The following is a 16,452-nucleotide window of genomic DNA, read 5'->3' as shown; positions in this document are numbered from 1 at the left end:
TTAAAATTACTACTTTGTGAGATAAATTAATGCTTGCTTACCTGTAAGGAGACCCTGTGATTTATCCCCCTGCCCCTGCAGTTAGTGTTTATTAATTATGGGTCAAACTCAGTGAATCAAGTATAGCTGTCTTAAGACAGCTGCTGTGATAGCTGCTCTGGCATTAGGAGCTGTGTGGCTCTTGAAATGGTCTGTTGATTTGCCTTGGTGTGTGGCACACAGGCTGTTCTGGAGTGCCACTATACTAAAATTCATGATTGTAAGTGGCAAAAGTTCAGCCCCATAGGTTAATAATGGTGAAACCCTGGACCTTTGTGGCCCACTACACTATTCTAGGAAGTGGTTTGTTTGCTTGCCTGGTTTGAAGACCGCGGTTTATATTTTGTATCTTTCCTCTGTTTTTTAAACTGTGCTCACTTCTCTGAAGTTCTGTTTCTCTGCTGAGTTCCTCACAATAAAACAGAAACTTGACTTTAAGAGCTGCGTAAGAAAGTCTTTGTGAAGATTTCATCTCTTCCTTTTATTCTTTCTGGTTTTCTGAAGCTTATTTTAAGCACAATTCATCCGTATTTTAACTCTGCAGGATTTTGGTCCATTAACCCTATCCAACCATAATGGGGTTTTTGCTTTGCTTTTCTGATTAGCTGGAAGCTCAGGATTAGATAGATTTTTACATCTGCTAACTTCCTATTTCATATCTTGTGATTTGCAAGGCTTAACCTTTCCTGACTTGTTAATGGAACACAATCCACCTGCTTCTTTGCACTAATCCCTGAGAAATATGTAGCATGGCTTTGACTTGAAACCCTCCAGTTTGATTCCCCAGGGTAAAAAAGGATCAATTCTGGTCTGAACAAACTGCTTATCTACACTTTCTCTGCTCTTCCATAAGGCTACATCTCCAACCATCGCTATCTACCCTTTAACTGTCAAGAAAGTTTGGTGCCTTTATTACCTTGGCCTTCAGGGTAGGGTATGAGTGGATAGGGGTGTGTGAAATGGCATGGCTGCAGAGTAGAGTAGTCTAAAGGAGGGGAGGGCATATCCTGTGCTTCCTTGGTGCTTTGGATGCTGGCTTTGAACTATCAATGTTAATGGAGTGTGGAAGGTCCAGCCAAGGACTCTCAGCTTTAAAGTATTGGTGTGTCACTCCTCTTTTCTGCTCTCTTTTCAAAATTGACACTCCTTGTGGCAGTGTAGCCTGGTCAGACCAAAGACCAAAGCTGCCAGGACTAGGTGAGGGAATGCCAGAGGCATTGCAGGGCCCTGTCTCCCCTGAGCTATGCCTGTAGCACTCGTGGCCCTGCCTGCTGCTGGGGATGTGCAGTGGGGCCTGGAGGGATGTGGCTCTCGTTCCAGGCAGTGTGGTGCCAGGCTGTGCTTTGTCCTGGGCGTGAGTGTGAATTGAAATGTTGGTGAGCTCTGTAGGTGAGGTTCTGCAGGGGATTTCTGGGGTCCTTCAGCTTTTTACCCTTCTGATTGGCTGTTTCAGGCCAACTCCTCTACTTCTCCTGTGTGTCCTGCATGTTTCTCCCAGTGATTGATGTCTGTAGCCTGGCTTGTGTTGCAAGCAAGCCCCAGCACGATGGTGATGTGAGTGAAACCCTCAGTGCAGCAGAGGCTGCTGGCAGTGGAGCAGGGACATCCTGCAGTGCTCCCCCAACACTGCAGTGAAGGAGGAGCTGGGACTCTCCAAACTCCAGCAGTGTTCTTGTAGACGGACAGACAAACTCCACAGTTTCTATTTTAGATGTGAAGTGAAAAATACGGCACAAGGTCATCAGAACAATTGTTCCTCTATCTTTTTATTCCCATAACAGCATTTTCTGTTACTGGTTGTTACTGTGCTCTGCTGCAAGACAAATGCTGTTACATGAAGATTTAAAAATGGTGTATAGGATGTTTGTAGAGAATGGGGAAGGCTGCAGTGTCTGTGACAGCTGTAGATTTGGTTGTGGTGGGCTGAGGCATGGAGGCAATGTGCTATGGGCAAGAATAGTGGGAGATGTTTTTCCTTCCTTCCCCCCCGTGTCAGCAACAGAGGTGTTTTGCTCACAATGGAGGTGATTATATTGCTTACCAGGAGCTTAGTATTGCTTGCTTTAGCAGTTCATCTTACTGAGGGATATCTGCAAGGCCCCTGAGCAAGCTGTTTATGCAGATAGACTTCTTAGGTCAATACTTTTTTGGCAACGTATGTCTCACTTCTCAACTGGCCAGTCCCTTCTTGTGCTATACTCAGTGGTTTGTGTCCTGTCTATTGTTAAGGTCAGGCACAGAAATTTAGTGCCTTTAACTTCCCAAATCTTTTCCAAAAGATCCCCTCTTTCCTTCTTCCCTATTGTCTTACTCTTGCACCAGACACACTGCTTTGGTGCCCAGCACACAAGGTCACTTTTATGGCAGGGGACATAATCCATTAGGGCTTTGCACAAGTTTTCATGGTCAAACTTTCTGTTCAGCTTGAACAATCAATCTCAGGGTTCCTGGAGGGTGGAAAGTTAATTATTTATGGTACTAGCAAATGGTATCCCTCAACATAAAAGAGATGTGATTTCCCTCTGGATTGTTCTTTTGCTTTCTGTTTTTTAGTTAACCTCAGTTCAGTCTGAGATTAGGGGATAAAGCAGCTTTTTGAGACTACTTTTGCTGCTCTTTTTAATTTTTTTTTTTAACTTTTCCAGCAAAGATAGCTCTTTGGTTATCTTTATGCATGTGGTGATGTAATCTCTCTTTGTTTTTGTGTTTCCTTTGTCTAGGTGTGTTGTTGTGCTGTTCAACCCTAGAAAAAATAAGCAACACCATATTCTAAACAGCTCCAGGTGAGTAAAGCTTTAAGCTGGACTTGCTTTCTGTGAGGTGAATTCAAGACTTTTATAGCTTGACTGAAGTGCAGGAGGAGCTGCTGTTGCTCCAGGCTAAATCCCCTTGGTTGGAGTTGCCTTGGGGACAGGCTGCCTGCAGCTTTGACTCCAGCTCCTTCTCACATGAGGTGCTATTGCTGACAAAGTACCACCTCGTAAACACTGGATCCCAAGAGGAACTGGTAATGGTCATGACATGGAGGGGATCTTACTACAGTTCCATGGTATCTGACTTTTTTTTTTCCTCCACCTAAAATGATGACCTCATTATTGAAGCCAGCAGTGTGACATGGTCCTGCACCTGGAATAAAGGTGCAGCAATGAGCTTCAACTTTTGGAGCTTTTCTGCTGCTATAAGCTGCTGTTTGAGACTTGGGCAGCAGGGAATCCCCATGGTAAAGCAAAACCATTATGTCAGGTTATTATGGGTGACTTCAGCATTTTTTCAGTTCGTCCCAACCTACTCCCTAGTCATGATGTATTGAAATGAAATCACATGTTGGAAATGTTTCTCAGCGTTATTTTCTCTGTTTTAGGAAAACAATTACAGCACTTGCTTTCTCTCCAGATGGAAAATATTTGGTTACAGGAGAGGTAAGTGTGAGAGGAGAGAGGGTGCACCTTGTTCACCTTGAAGCAGGGCAGAGGGGCTTAGAAGAAACAGGCTGTTTTCACACAGAGGAGTTCCAGTGTTGCCTCATTGTTCAGTGGACCTGCTGGCTTATGGGTGGCACTGGGTGCTCCAGCTGGGAGGTTTTTAACATGTCAGCTTTGGGGATGGGTCTTCTGGAGTGTCATCTGTGGGCTGAAGGTAGAGTGAAAATAAGCAAGAGGACACACAGCATCATTCTACTCTAACATCAATGAAGAGTACTTGGATGGTCCAGAATATTGGCCTGAGCTTAGCACTGTCCCTTCAGGATTTCAGGAAGTAACTGAAGCCAGAAACAGTGTTGCAGGAAAAAAGAAAAGTGCACCTGGAGTGGAGTTTTAGGAATAGTCACAGAAGATGCTGGTGCCTGTGGTTTGGCATTGTTTGTTTGGCTGGAAGCAACAATTGCTTTCTCTTTCCCAGCATGCCCAAAGGGGAGAATAAGGATGAGTACACTGTGTGTCTGTTCTGCATTAGAAGCTCAAGACACACGCTGTGTCATGAGCCTGAAATTGCTGGATGTTAAAAATTGACAGAAATGCTGACCTTCATATGGTTGAGCTTAGTTGAGCTCTTGTGTGTGACTAATGGCAGTTTACCACTAGTCCCTGTGCCTCTGTAAGAGATGGGGAGGGAGCATGTGTGAGACAGGTCCTCTCCTGAGCCTCAGGCACAGGGAGGAGAAGTGTGTCACTGTTCTGTGCTGGAGCTGTCAAGGTGGAGACTGTTCTCTCCAGAGGTCCCCAGTGTGGTCACTGTGATGGCAGCTGTCATGTCCCCAGGGGGCTCCAGTCCTGGGCCTGAATCCTGGGTGGATCAGACCAAGGGTAGAAACAACAGTGGGGTTTTTTTAGATGGAGGCTACCACGACAGAGAAAAAGTTAGCATTAACTTTCCATCACTAGATGTTGTGATTAGGGCTTTTATGTGAAAATGTGAGGTTTCATAGCTCATAGTATTCAGTTCTGATGATTCTGGTACCTTCTTTTGTTTTCCTTTTTTTTTTAATTTCTGGTGCTCGATGCTTTTCATTAGGAGTAAGAAAAATGGTAAAAAATGAAGTGGGAACTTTTCTTACTAACAAACTTTTCTGTTTGAAAATTTATTGGGGTAAATGGCAAATTAAAATTATTAAAAAAAAAAAAAAGCTGTTCCAGTTATCCTGGAATTTGTAGGGCTTTTGTTGTTATTCTTGTTGTTGTAGCGGGGTTTTTTGGGATTTTGTGGGGGTTTTTTGTTGTTTTCTTTTCCTTTTCCCCTTGTTGCAAAACATGTCTCCTCTTGCCCTATTGTAAAACCATTTCTTTTTTTCAGTATCCTCCCTCGTGTCTGACATTTGAATTATTGCTTAGTGTAGCAGTGTCCCCTGCTGGTATCAGCAGTCGTGTCTTTGTAATCCCCTGTCCCACAGGGAAATGTTCTCTGAGTTCACTTTCTCAAGCTCCCTTGTAGCTGCATTATGCTAATTCTGCCTAATAACACCTTAGTTTTCTGTATGGCTGGCTTTTCAGGGAGGAGAGCATGGAGGTTAGTCCTTGGCTGCCATAATATTAAATGTCTTTTACGTATTTCAAATTCATAAGAAAACTCTTTTTTCCTCTTTTTAATTATTATTTTGTATTTCTCCTCATGGAGATGTAGAGTCCATGGGGATCACACAGAGCTGCCTTTTGGTGAGAATTTCTTAAAAGATGAAATGCAAATTCAGTTTGTTAAAGTCCTGGGGTGTATGCTAAGTTACTGGGAAATAGTTATATGTATATGTAACTATTAATTATAGCAGTTGTTCTGAAGAGCAGCTGATTCAGCTCATTGTAATATCTTGCCAGCCACCTTGAGACCTGAGCTCTGTGCTGCAGGAGGGAGAACTGTACCAACTGCAGTTAAATCTGACCATGGCATTTTTCCAGGCCACCAGCAGTTGCTTAGCAGAGCTTTTGAACAAGGCAATTTAAACATCCACAATTTTAAACTTTTAAAGCTTCGACTTCTACTTGTGATAAGAGTTGCCTCTCCCACACAATCAAATTACTACCTTAAAACCAATCAAAAAGGTACCATTCTGCCATGTTGCCATGGATATGTTATCTTACAAGCTGCTGTTTTGACAGACTTCAATGTGGAATCATGAGCAGTTACTTGAGCAAGATTTGCCCATCAAGCACATTTTTTGGCCAGCATTTCAGCTCATCTTGTGTGCCTTGTTTTAATTTGGTTTAATAACAAACAATTAAACAAAAGAATAGATTTGTCTGGCAGAAAGTGCTGAATTGGCATTTCTGTTTCTCTGGAGAGCCAACATTAAAGCAGAGGCTCTGTTCCTGCCATGTCTTTTTCTCTGACATTACCCTGCCCGCACTCTTTTGGGTGGAATGTGTCTGTGCGTTACCTTGTGACAGAAATGGTGCTGCTGGCTTCTCAGAGGCTTCCCTCAGGTGGTGTGTGAGAGTTCCCACAACAGCCATGTCATGGTTTTGTATGGCATGACCTGGTTTGATATCTCAGATGTCTGTGTTGTGTTAGGAGCAGAGGGTGGGAGGGCTTTTCATTCACTGGGTCTAGGGATAACAATCTATTATAATCCTTTTCACAAGCAGGCTGTAAATTCCCATTACAAACACCAGGGATGTGCATCAAAAGTATTGCTCTAGTCCCTGGCTAGAACAGGGACTAGCATTTTGTGAGTAGCATAAGAAAAGGTTTAAAGCAGGGGAGGTGGTATTAATTTGCACAGCTGTTGAAATGCATATTGTCCTTAGGTTGTTGGTCTCAACCTGGGCTTTAAAGAATCAGAGGAACTGCTAAACCTATTGTGAGTGCACCATGTAGGCATCTTTTTCCAAGTTCCTGCACATTTACATGCTTGAATGTGTCAGAACTGATTTTGGGGCTACCCCTCCTGTTCTATGTCTGTTCCTGTCCCTTCCAGAGCGGACACATGCCAGCAGTTCGGGTGTGGGACGTGGCTGAGCGAACCCAGGTGGCAGAGCTCCAGGAGCACAAGTATGGTGTGGCCTGTGTGGCCTTCTCCCCCAGCTCCAAGTACATTGTGTCTGTGGGCTACCAGCATGACATGATTGTCAACGTGTGGTCATGGAAGGTAAGTTTTCTAGGAGGTCGGGTGGACCACGTGGTGCTGCTAAATCAGAAAGAGCTTCTGGTCTGACTGTAAACTACTTCAGTTCCATCTTGCTTTCTGTTTTTTAAAATTCTGTAGTTATTGTTTGGCTTTTGACATTCATACACACAGACAAATTTGGACAAGAGAGAAAGCTATGGTCCCTTAGGGAAGGTCTAAGTCATTTCCATGAAGGGATATTCTTTATGCTTGGGAATGTGTTACATTTTTCTGTCCAGCCAGAAAAGCCTGGACTTTGAAACCTTGCCAAACCATTGTGTTTTTTAGAGGCTTATTAAAAACTAATTTATGAGGTTAAGGAAGGAAGCTCTCATCAGCCAGAGATTTCCTTTGTAGTGTAGCGGATACTCTTGGCTTGTTTTGATTTTTTTATGTCAGAGTTTGTGATACTCTGGTCCCATCCCTGATGGGTGAGAAGGGGAATATAGGGAATTCATAATGGGTGAAAGCTGAGGAAAGTTGCTCTGCCTGTCACTGGATTGAGGCAAGTCTTGGTAGAAACAAAGCCTGTGTCTTATGCTCTAGTGAACATTTAAGCATTTGTTTTTTGTAGATAAGAAAACAAACATTTATTTTTAGTAGGCTAGGAATCCTTTGTATTAATAGATGCTCCTGCTAACTCTTCAAGTGCTGTAACCCTCTCTAAAAGAGATATGATTTAAGAAAAAAAAAATCAATGCATCTAATAAATCTTGCAGGATCACAGTATCGTAGAATGGTTTGGGTTGGAAGGGACCCTAAAAATTGCCTCGTTCCAATTCCCCTGCCATTGGCAGGATTACCTCCCACTAGACCAAGTGGAAACCCCATCACAGCCCTGTCTAATCTGGCCTTGAACATTTCTGGGGATGAGGCATCCTCAACTTCTCTGGGCAGTCTGCTCCAGTTCCTCACCACCTTCACCACCTAAAAAATTTCTTCCCAATAACTAATATAGATCTACCTTCTTCCAGTTTAAAACCATTACTGCTTGTCCTATCACTACAGTTCCTGATGAAAAGTCCTTCCCATGTTTTCTGTAGGTCTTCTTTAAGTACTCAGATCCTCCTCTTCTCTTGTAGCTTCTAAGCCCACACTCATTTAGTATGTTACTCTCTTCATCACATTTACTGTAATTTAATCTTAATCACATGTGCTGTAATTTAAGATCTCACTGTTATCTTCTGTGTGAGCTGAAGTTTGTCATTGCTATTTTTTTATATAGCTAAATACTGTGTGTAGTGAGAGAACCTAAATTTGTATGTCTGTGTTGCAAATTGAGTGCTCATTCTTTGGATTATTTCTAGTTATACAAATGAAAGTAGTGACTTGGACAGGGTCACAATGCATGGCATGTGTGAAACAGTACAAGTAGTTTTGCTTTCCCTTGCTTATCCAGGTATTTCTGTTCACTGTATAATTGTGGACATGAGAACTTCTGAGGTAAGAACTGTCTGACTCTTCCCTGCTGAGGAACACCCACTTTAAGCTTATGCTCCAGACTGGGATGGGAGCTCTAGCTGGCCTTTACTTTGCAGGCTGGGCACCAAAACTAGATATACTTTACCTGACCAAAGTCAATAAAGACTGAGGATACAGGTCTCCTGAAGTGTTTTCCTTCACTTTTAACCACAACCCTTCTATCCTCTGTGCTGCTGCTTTTATTTCCCCATTTTTCCTGACTGGTAGACCTAGTCATTTGACTGTGATGGGAAAGAAAATCCATGTTGTCTGTAGGATTCCCTTGCTTCCCTAAATAAAGACCACAGCAATGATCCAGTTACTGAGGTCTGCAAGGGTCCTTTTCTCTGTCCACTGTCTTGAAAGAAGTTATGATAATTGCTGCCTTTCCTTCATTCTGGGCTGGGGGATCCTCCATGGTGATGGTGCAGCAGGCTAGATTCCCCTTGTGCTGGTTTCTTCAGTTCTCCCCACAGTCCAGTGGGGCCCTGGGAGTGATGTGGTTTGTGTGCTAGGGCATTGTGCCTGGAAGACTGGGAGCAGCTGAATCCCTGAAAAGAAGGGTAAAGGAAACACAGCAAGAATGAAAAGGGGTGCACTGTTGTCAGCTGTGTGCTGCATGTTTGCAAATCCACAACAGACAAAGCAGAAAACTTGTTTATTCTCACTTCTAACTGGGGAAAGGCAGGGAGAGGAAAACTGAGCAATGGTGCTGTGTGATGTTGCTGCCTGACCATTCTGCCTGAGCAGTGTCCATCCTGTTTTCTGTCCCTGTGTCTTTTTCCTCCTTTCCCAAACTTTGCCATTTTGGGGTGCACATTTGAGGTGTAATAGATTTTGCTTTTTCACTTCCAGTACAGGGATGGTCTTTGTGTATTTCGAGTCTCTTGATAAAGTACAATGTGTTTCAAGAGAAAGAAGAATTTATGGAAGAACAAGTACAGTTTTCTCTGTGAAAAATACCATTTTCTCATCTTGAGTGCAATGGCCTCATTGCTGCCTGGGGGCTGGGGGAGTTCTTTCTTGTGCTGACCTACATCTGCATTTGCTGTTTAGGAAGGGAAATGGGTTTGCTCTGAGCTCCTGGTGATTGTGAAACCCACATGTTTGTCATGGCTCACATACCAAGCTTCTGCAGGCACTAGTGCCTGCTGATTTGTTCTTGATCATAGTTAATGTGGAATGTGAATATAAATTTGAATTTTTAATATAAATGTGAATTAAAATAAATATGAGTATAATAATATTCATTTAATATAAATGTGATTTATACTATCTGCCAAATCAACTTTCCTAGCTAATGCTGAAGAGGTTGTATATGGAAGTGAATGGGGAATAGTTTTGGTTTCATCTTTTCCCTGCTGCACTGCTTGTACTGGATATGTGCCTGTAATTGAAATTAGTTTCCTTTGCTTCTGAACAAAGAAATTAAGCAATGTAAACAATTGTGTTTCCAGAAAAACATCGTAGTGGCAGCCAACAAAGTCTCAAGTAAGGTGACAGCAGTGTCATTCTCGGAGGACTGCAGTTACTTTGTCACTGCTGGAAATCGACATATCAAGTTCTGGTACCTGGATGACAGCAAAACCTCCAAGGTGAGAGAAAGTGCATCAAGGCCAACCTGTAAATAGGCATTTTTGTCTTAAAGCAGGGTGGATTTTGCCCCAGTGAGCTGTGGAAGTGGGAAATTTTTTATTTTTCTGGGATGCAAGGATAGCCTTCCACGCCTGGCTCTGAAGTGTCATGGACTGATAGCACCAAAAGCTTGTCTTGCACTGATGTAGGGATGTCAGTCCTGGAGTTGCATAGCAGCATGCTTGTTCTTTAGTAGTCACATATACTGAAGAACAAATAAGCTGGGAAGGAGCTGCAGTAATTTAACTCCTTGGAGCACAGAGGTGGGGAGAGCTCTTTCACATTGGTATGAGCATCTCAAAAGGTTGTGAGTGTAATTTTGAAGCATCAGCCAAAGTGTTTAACAGTTTTAGCTGTTGTGTTATTCTCTGGGAGGCAGAATCCACCTACGGTGATTTTTCTGTGTGCTCATGAACAGTTGTAAACATGAGCAGCAAGTAAAACCTCTCCTTGTACGCTATTTACAGTTCTTTCTTTGAATCACTTCAGCACTCAGGGGTTGATTGTCTAAAAAAATCACTGTCTGCCTGAAGTACCTTGCTGTATTTGTAGCAAACTGTTTTCTGTTGGTAGGTCAATGCCACTGTCCCCTTGCTGGGTCGCTCAGGATTGCTTGGAGAACTGAGGAACAACTTCTTTGCGGACGTGGCTTGTGGAAGGGGCAAAAAAGCTGACAGCACTTTCTGTATCACATCCTCAGGCCTGCTCTGTGAATTCAATGAAAAAAGGCTGCTAGACAAGTGGGTGGAGCTGAGGGTGAGTTTTACATCCTCCTATTCTGCTCAAGCACAGCAGGAAAAACAAATAATAAGGGCACTCAGAGGTACAGGCTGACCACAAGCAGTGAAAATAATTGTGCTTCTGCAACCCTGTGATTTACTCTGGAAGGCTGGGCAAGAATAGTGTTATTTCTTGTCAAAGGGATTTTACTGATTGTTGAGCCTCTTTCATTCTCACACCCCAGCATTACAGGGACTGCTCTACTGGCAAAGCAATGTCCTTATGGCAACTCCTGTATGGTCCCTCCTGGCTTGGCTGGGGCAAGTAGGAATTTTAGAAGGATTCTGGTTTCTATCCACTCTGCAATGTCTTACTTGGCTTGTGCATCTCAAATGCAGGTTCCCAAGGTGCTAGTTGATTTGTCTATTCTAAACCACCAGGCCTGCCCATAGTTAAGAATTTGATCACAATGTTTTCCTTTCAATTGAATGTAATGTGCCCACCTGCAAGGATCCTGTGTATTAAAATCAAGGGAAAAAGTCTGTCCACGCTTTCACTCAAGTGAAATGCCTCTTCTTTTCTTTCCTTTCCTTTCCTCTCTAAAATCTGCCTTTCACTCTCGCTCAGAATACAGACAGCTTCACAGTAAGTTGAAAAAACTTTTTGCATTGAACTCATCCCCTTTTCACCACACTCCATTTTGTGCCATTTTCTGCCATTTGTACAGATCCCAAAGGGAGGGGAAGAAAATTCATTTTGTTCTGTTTCTTATTCCCTCCTGACAGGTAATGTGTTGGTGTGCTAGTACAGGGTGAGGTGCTGCTTGCCTGCCAGTGTTGTTGAATGTCACAGAAATAAAAGCAGTGTTCAGAGTAGGACTCAGCTGGATCAAATATGTAGCTCTGCTGGCCTCCCATCATAGTGGGTGGCAGAGAAATTGGGCTTTTTTCTAACTGTTTGGGATCTACAGTGGACCTGGGCTGGAAAGTTCTTCAGAAAGGAGAAATTGATTTTTAGGCTTTTCCTTTAGGGCCTATTTACTCCCAGGGCTCGACTTCACCGCAGCTCTTCTGACCATGACTCCTTTGTCTGTCAATTCGCTCTTCTCCCTGACGTCTGTCTGGTGACCTTTGACATGAGAGCACATTTCTCATTTGCTGTCTCTTGTGCTGTGTCCTCCTCAGACCACTGTGGCAAACTGCATCTCTGTGAATCATGACTACATCTTCTGTGGCTGTGCTGACGGCACCGTGCGGATTTTTAACCCTCTGAACCTTCACTTTGTCACTACTCTGCCAAAGCCACACTTCCTGGGAACTGACATCGCAAGTGTGACTGAGGCCAGGTACTGTGGAGAAGGATGCAAGGGAGCAAGGGAAGCTAGTGGGGGTTAGAACTGTTCCCCAGACCTTTGCCATCTGGAGCATGCTCTTTTTATGGATTAAAGTTGGCAGTCTGTTGCAGATCTCTCTGAGCTGTTGCAGGCTTGCCCTGTATGACTGGACTACAGTTGGATGGCAAGAAGAGACTTTTGCCATGGGACTTTGGGGCTTCTTTTGGGACTTTTGTTGTTCAAGAGACAGGTCTTCCTGGCTAACTACTCTGTCTACCTATAGATGCCTTTGTTCATCTCAACAGTGCCCCGGGGAGAATCTGAGCTCTCCTGTTTGAGCATTGCCCCAGCTCCTGGAGAGCACAAGTTAACCAGGCTGTTGTTCTCTCTTTGTGCAGCCGTCTTTTCTCTGGTGTGGCTGATGCGAAGTATCCAGACACCATTGCCTTGACCTTTGACCCCACCAACCAGTGGCTTTCCTGTGTGTACAATGACCACAGCCTGTATGTGTGGGATGTCAAAGATCCGAAGAAAGTGGGCAAGGTGTACTCTGCTTTGTATCACTCTTCCTGTGTGTGGAACATTGAGGTATGTTGTCTGCAGACACAGGTGTTGGATTGGGAGTTGCAGCTGAGAAGGTCATCAGATGAGCTGCCAAATTTGAATGCAAATGCTGACTGTAGAGGGAATTGACTCAGATTTTCACCTGCGGTTAGTGCATTTGCTGCTGGGCCTGGGAACAGTTCTTTGGCTGCACTGCAATGGCTGACCAAATGTGTGGTGCTACTGGGAAAAAAAAAATCTCACCATTAAAAGGTGAGAGGTGGGAGAGGGAGGAGAATTAAACAAACCTGAATACAGAGCATCCTTTTAGAAAACGCACAAGAGTGTATTGTTGACCTCAAAAAAACTGCTTGAGATCTGTGGTGAGTAATTGCTTCTAAGTCAAAAACATGGAGTAGTGGTAAAATAGTGAACTCTGGTCCTTCTTAACATATTTATCTGAACATGTGTAAATAGCCTCTCAAGTGTCTGTCATCTTGCAGTCTGTCTAGTTGGTTTTCCCTCAGAGGGAAGGAAAGGAAGTATAGGAAACAATGGAGTTGTTAATATCTTGAAATATGTCTAACAATGTTTAGGAGAGGGGAAAGTGGAAAGAAAATGGGAAGAAGTTGAGAACTCTGTTTTTATTTATTAATTGCATCTCACCCTTTTCTTCTGAATTATAAACTGACAGTAGTAGATGAAACAACAGTGCAAGTTGGTTATTGCATGATCATTGTTTGGGATTTGAGGTGCTCTCTTTGAACTATTAGAAACAAAAGATACTGGTTTGTTGCATGCCTCTTAAGAGGTTTTCTGTGATGAGGGAAGCTCAGGGAACATTTGTTTGAAGTCAGTATGAAGCTCTGGTCTGCAAATAGGTTTTTGTCAGAACTGTCTGGCTTTCACCTTTAGAAAACAGAGAGGACACCCCTTTTGTCTCATTTTGTTTTGAAACTTGCTACCAGTGCCTAGGGTGCCAGATGCCAGGCAATATTATTCAGGGGTTGATTTTACTTGCCCTTAGATGTATCCAGAGGTGAAGGACAACAATCAGCCCTGCCTCCCCCCTGGTTCCTTCATCACCTGCTCCTCTGACAACACCATTCGTCTGTGGAACACTGAAAGCTCCAACATCCACGGCACAGCCCTGCATCGCAACATCCTCAGCAATGTAAGATCCTAGGTTTGGATCACCTCCTTGTCCTTGGGGTTGCTCTTCTTCACACACAGATTCCCAAGTTAAGGCCTAAATTTTTTTGTATCTCCAAGTCAACCTAGGTTTCTGTAAACTGAACACAAATCTGGTTAAATGTATGAAACTAAAGAAACACAAAAGGAGTACTGGGCGGAAGGACAGGTTGTCTGAAATGGTCCTGGGGATTATTGCTGTTTTCATAAACCACCCAAAGATTCATCAAGCTTAGTCTTTTCCATAAGGGCCATATGTTTCAGGAGAGCTGGTTCTCTTTCTCTGCATCTCTGAGATGTATAACCACTTATAAGATTTGTCTGGAAAAAGTGAATTAAATGAAGCGGAGGTTTGGAAAATTGAATGTAAAACTTTGCACTCACTTCATCTATATAAGAGGGAGGCTAATCATACAGAGCAGTGACATGAGCTTATGTTCTCATCTGAGTTGGAAGATTTCTGGACACAGCAGCTCTGACCTCAGGAATCAGGTGGAAAAAATTGCTTTTTCTGTCAGTACTCAGACTGCTGACTTAGATAATCACTAGAAGTTTTTTCTACTCCTGCTGTGTGCCCTAATATCTTGTAATCACTAATCCCAGAGTTTATCAGTAGCAAAGGAGATGCTGCTAGTTTCTAGCTTGAATCTTTAGAAAGGGGTGATTGTGAGACAACTGTGAAACTTTCATCCTACAATCTGTAGGGGCTTAGTGCTTGCTCCTAACTAAAAGGTGCTACCAATTACAGCATTGTTGCCAATGAAATGTTTATGTTGGCTAGGAGCTCAATTTCTAAGGCAGATGCTTTGCTTTAATATTTTCTAACTAATAAATATTTCTGGATGTATTGTGTCCCCAGGACTTGATGAAAATCATCTATGTAGATGACAACACTCAGGTACTTCTGGACACTGATTACAACTCAGCAGGAAGTGCAGACAAAGCTGATGCACAAGTGCTGGATACAAAGGTGGGGATACGCACTGTCTGTGTGAGTCCCAGCGGGGAGCACCTGGCCTCAGGGGACAGGATAGGCACTCTCAGGTAATCCCATAAAGCTTCTAATGCAGATTGCAGACTGGTCAGGCATGAGAAAATAACCAGGTCTTGCTAATTTTATTAAACATACTGAAATGAGCCATGTTATATCCTAGAATATATGAGTTGCAGTCTCTGAAGGAAATGCTGAAGGTGGAAGCCCATGACTCAGAGATCCTATGTCTGGAATACTCCAAACCTGACACAGGTAAATGCAATTGAGCTGCTTCCCCTTTGCCTATGAATGTAATGTTGAGCAAGTCAGAATGTCCAACCATGATATGTTAGAATTGTCATGCTGAACTACTCATGGATTTCAAATGAGGCTTCAGGTATTGGGCTAGTAGAGCCAGGCTTTGAAAAAGTCTTCTTTCTCTTACTCTTTTTGGAATATTTTATGTTGAGATTGCAGCTTGTTCTGTTTATTATTGTAATGCAAAATTCAGGTGTATTGCTTTGTGTCCATATATGCAGTTAGCTGAAGTATAATTTTTTTGTCTCCAAGAAGACTTGGGAAGCTGTTTTAAAAATGACTTTTAAAGTCATGATCTTGCAGTCTTTTTCAATTTCTAACAGGTTTAAAGCTCTTAGCTTCAGCCAGTCGGGATAGATTGATTCATGTCTTGGATGCTGGGAAGGACTATAGCCTGCAGCAAACCCTGGATGAACATTCTTCTTCCATCACTGCAGTGAAATTTGCAGGTAGCATATCAAGGCCTCCCACCAAAGCTGGATTTGAGCACTGCTATTGTCCCCTTATGGCTGTAATTTTATCTGCTTTTATCTACTGGACTAGGTCAATTTGAAGCTGCAGCTGTGTTGGTTTTGGTCATCTTTTTTAGCTGCAGTCTTAACAGAAGGTGATACTTGCCTTCTTTTCTGGTTTTGCTTTAATTTCCTCTCCTTCCTCCCTCCTAAGAGAACCTTTCCTCATAACTTCTTTGGAAAACTGTTTTCTGTAATGATTTATTCCCACTTACTAATTTCAGAGAGAACTAATTTAGGAGAACTCTGAACAGTCATTGTTCAAAAAAAATCACGCAAAACACACACAAAAAATAAGTTTTGGGTAAAGTACATTTGTGATTGTAAGCCACTGTAAGACTTTGCATTCCTGGTAATGGAGCACATTTTATCCCCAGACTCAGTTGCTGCCAATGGTCAAATACCAGTCAGAACAGCAAGAGCTGGCTGCTCTGCCAGGGAAAGGCAGTAGCTATGGGGGACAGGAAAGCAGGCAAAGGTAGTGGCCTTTTCCACTGGCTGTGGGAAAGTACCACAGGACATGAACAGGAACAGATCAAGTCTAGATACAGCCAGTAGTCCAGGTCACCAGGCGAATCCATAGTGATAAGACAGACCATGGATTCAAGCAATTCAAGTTCTTGATCAGTCTGGAGTGGTCAGGGTCAAGCTATAGTTCAGTGCCTGCCAGGCAAGTCCATAATAGCAGGGCAAGATGGAGTTCAGATCAGGAAGGTGAGTCCATGGATTGGGTCAGACTTTGGTGCATGTCCAGGCACAACTGTGGCTGCAGTGCTGCTGCAGTGTAGCTCAGTTGGGACTCAAGGATGAGAACTCAGCTTGAAAACCACTCCCAGGTGAAGGGACTCACTGAAGCAGGGGCTCCCCAAAGCAACTGTGTGGCTTTTTCAAGTTTTTTTTTTTTTTCTGGAGGATCTCCAAGTTCAGCAGCAGTTTCTCTGACAGATCTGTCTTATCAGTGAGCTGGCCTTGAATGCAGCCAGCTGAACTCCCACAAGATGAGGGAAGTGGGCTCAAGGCCTGGCAGCTATGGCCTTTATGCTGGTCTATGAGCCAAGTGCTGGCATGCTCTAAGTGGGTGTAGTTCAAGGACTTGTGTGGTGTTGGATGCATTGTCATTACTTGGAGTTTT

General features: G+C 43.2%; 1 protein-coding gene across 4 annotated transcripts in view; it reads left to right on the top strand.

Annotated features, from left to right (window-relative positions):
- MAPKBP1 (mitogen-activated protein kinase binding protein 1) overlaps positions 1–16,452 on the top strand; it is a 101,359-nt gene that overhangs the window by 50,246 nt on the left and 34,661 nt on the right. For all 4 annotated transcript variants that reach the window (XM_058025474.1, XM_058025471.1, XM_058025473.1 and 1 more), the window contains exons 4-15: positions 2,760–2,822; positions 3,401–3,458; positions 6,446–6,616; positions 9,553–9,690; positions 10,304–10,486; positions 11,078–11,095; positions 11,635–11,795; positions 12,182–12,371; positions 13,354–13,500; positions 14,377–14,561; positions 14,672–14,763; positions 15,132–15,257. In XM_058025474.1, the coding sequence (XP_057881457.1) occupies positions 2,760–2,822; positions 3,401–3,458; positions 6,446–6,616; positions 9,553–9,690; positions 10,304–10,486; positions 11,078–11,095; positions 11,635–11,795; positions 12,182–12,371; positions 13,354–13,500; positions 14,377–14,561; positions 14,672–14,763; positions 15,132–15,257 (1,532 nt within the window). The remainder of the gene's footprint in view (positions 1–2,759; positions 2,823–3,400; positions 3,459–6,445; positions 6,617–9,552; positions 9,691–10,303; positions 10,487–11,077; positions 11,096–11,634; positions 11,796–12,181; positions 12,372–13,353; positions 13,501–14,376; positions 14,562–14,671; positions 14,764–15,131; positions 15,258–16,452) is intronic.

The sequence above is a fragment of the Melospiza georgiana genome, chromosome 6 (genome assembly GCF_028018845.1).
Source record: "Melospiza georgiana isolate bMelGeo1 chromosome 6, bMelGeo1.pri, whole genome shotgun sequence".
NCBI classification, from domain to species: Eukaryota; Metazoa; Chordata; class Aves; order Passeriformes; family Passerellidae; genus Melospiza; species Melospiza georgiana.
This window is presented reverse-complemented; position numbering and strand designations above follow the sequence as displayed.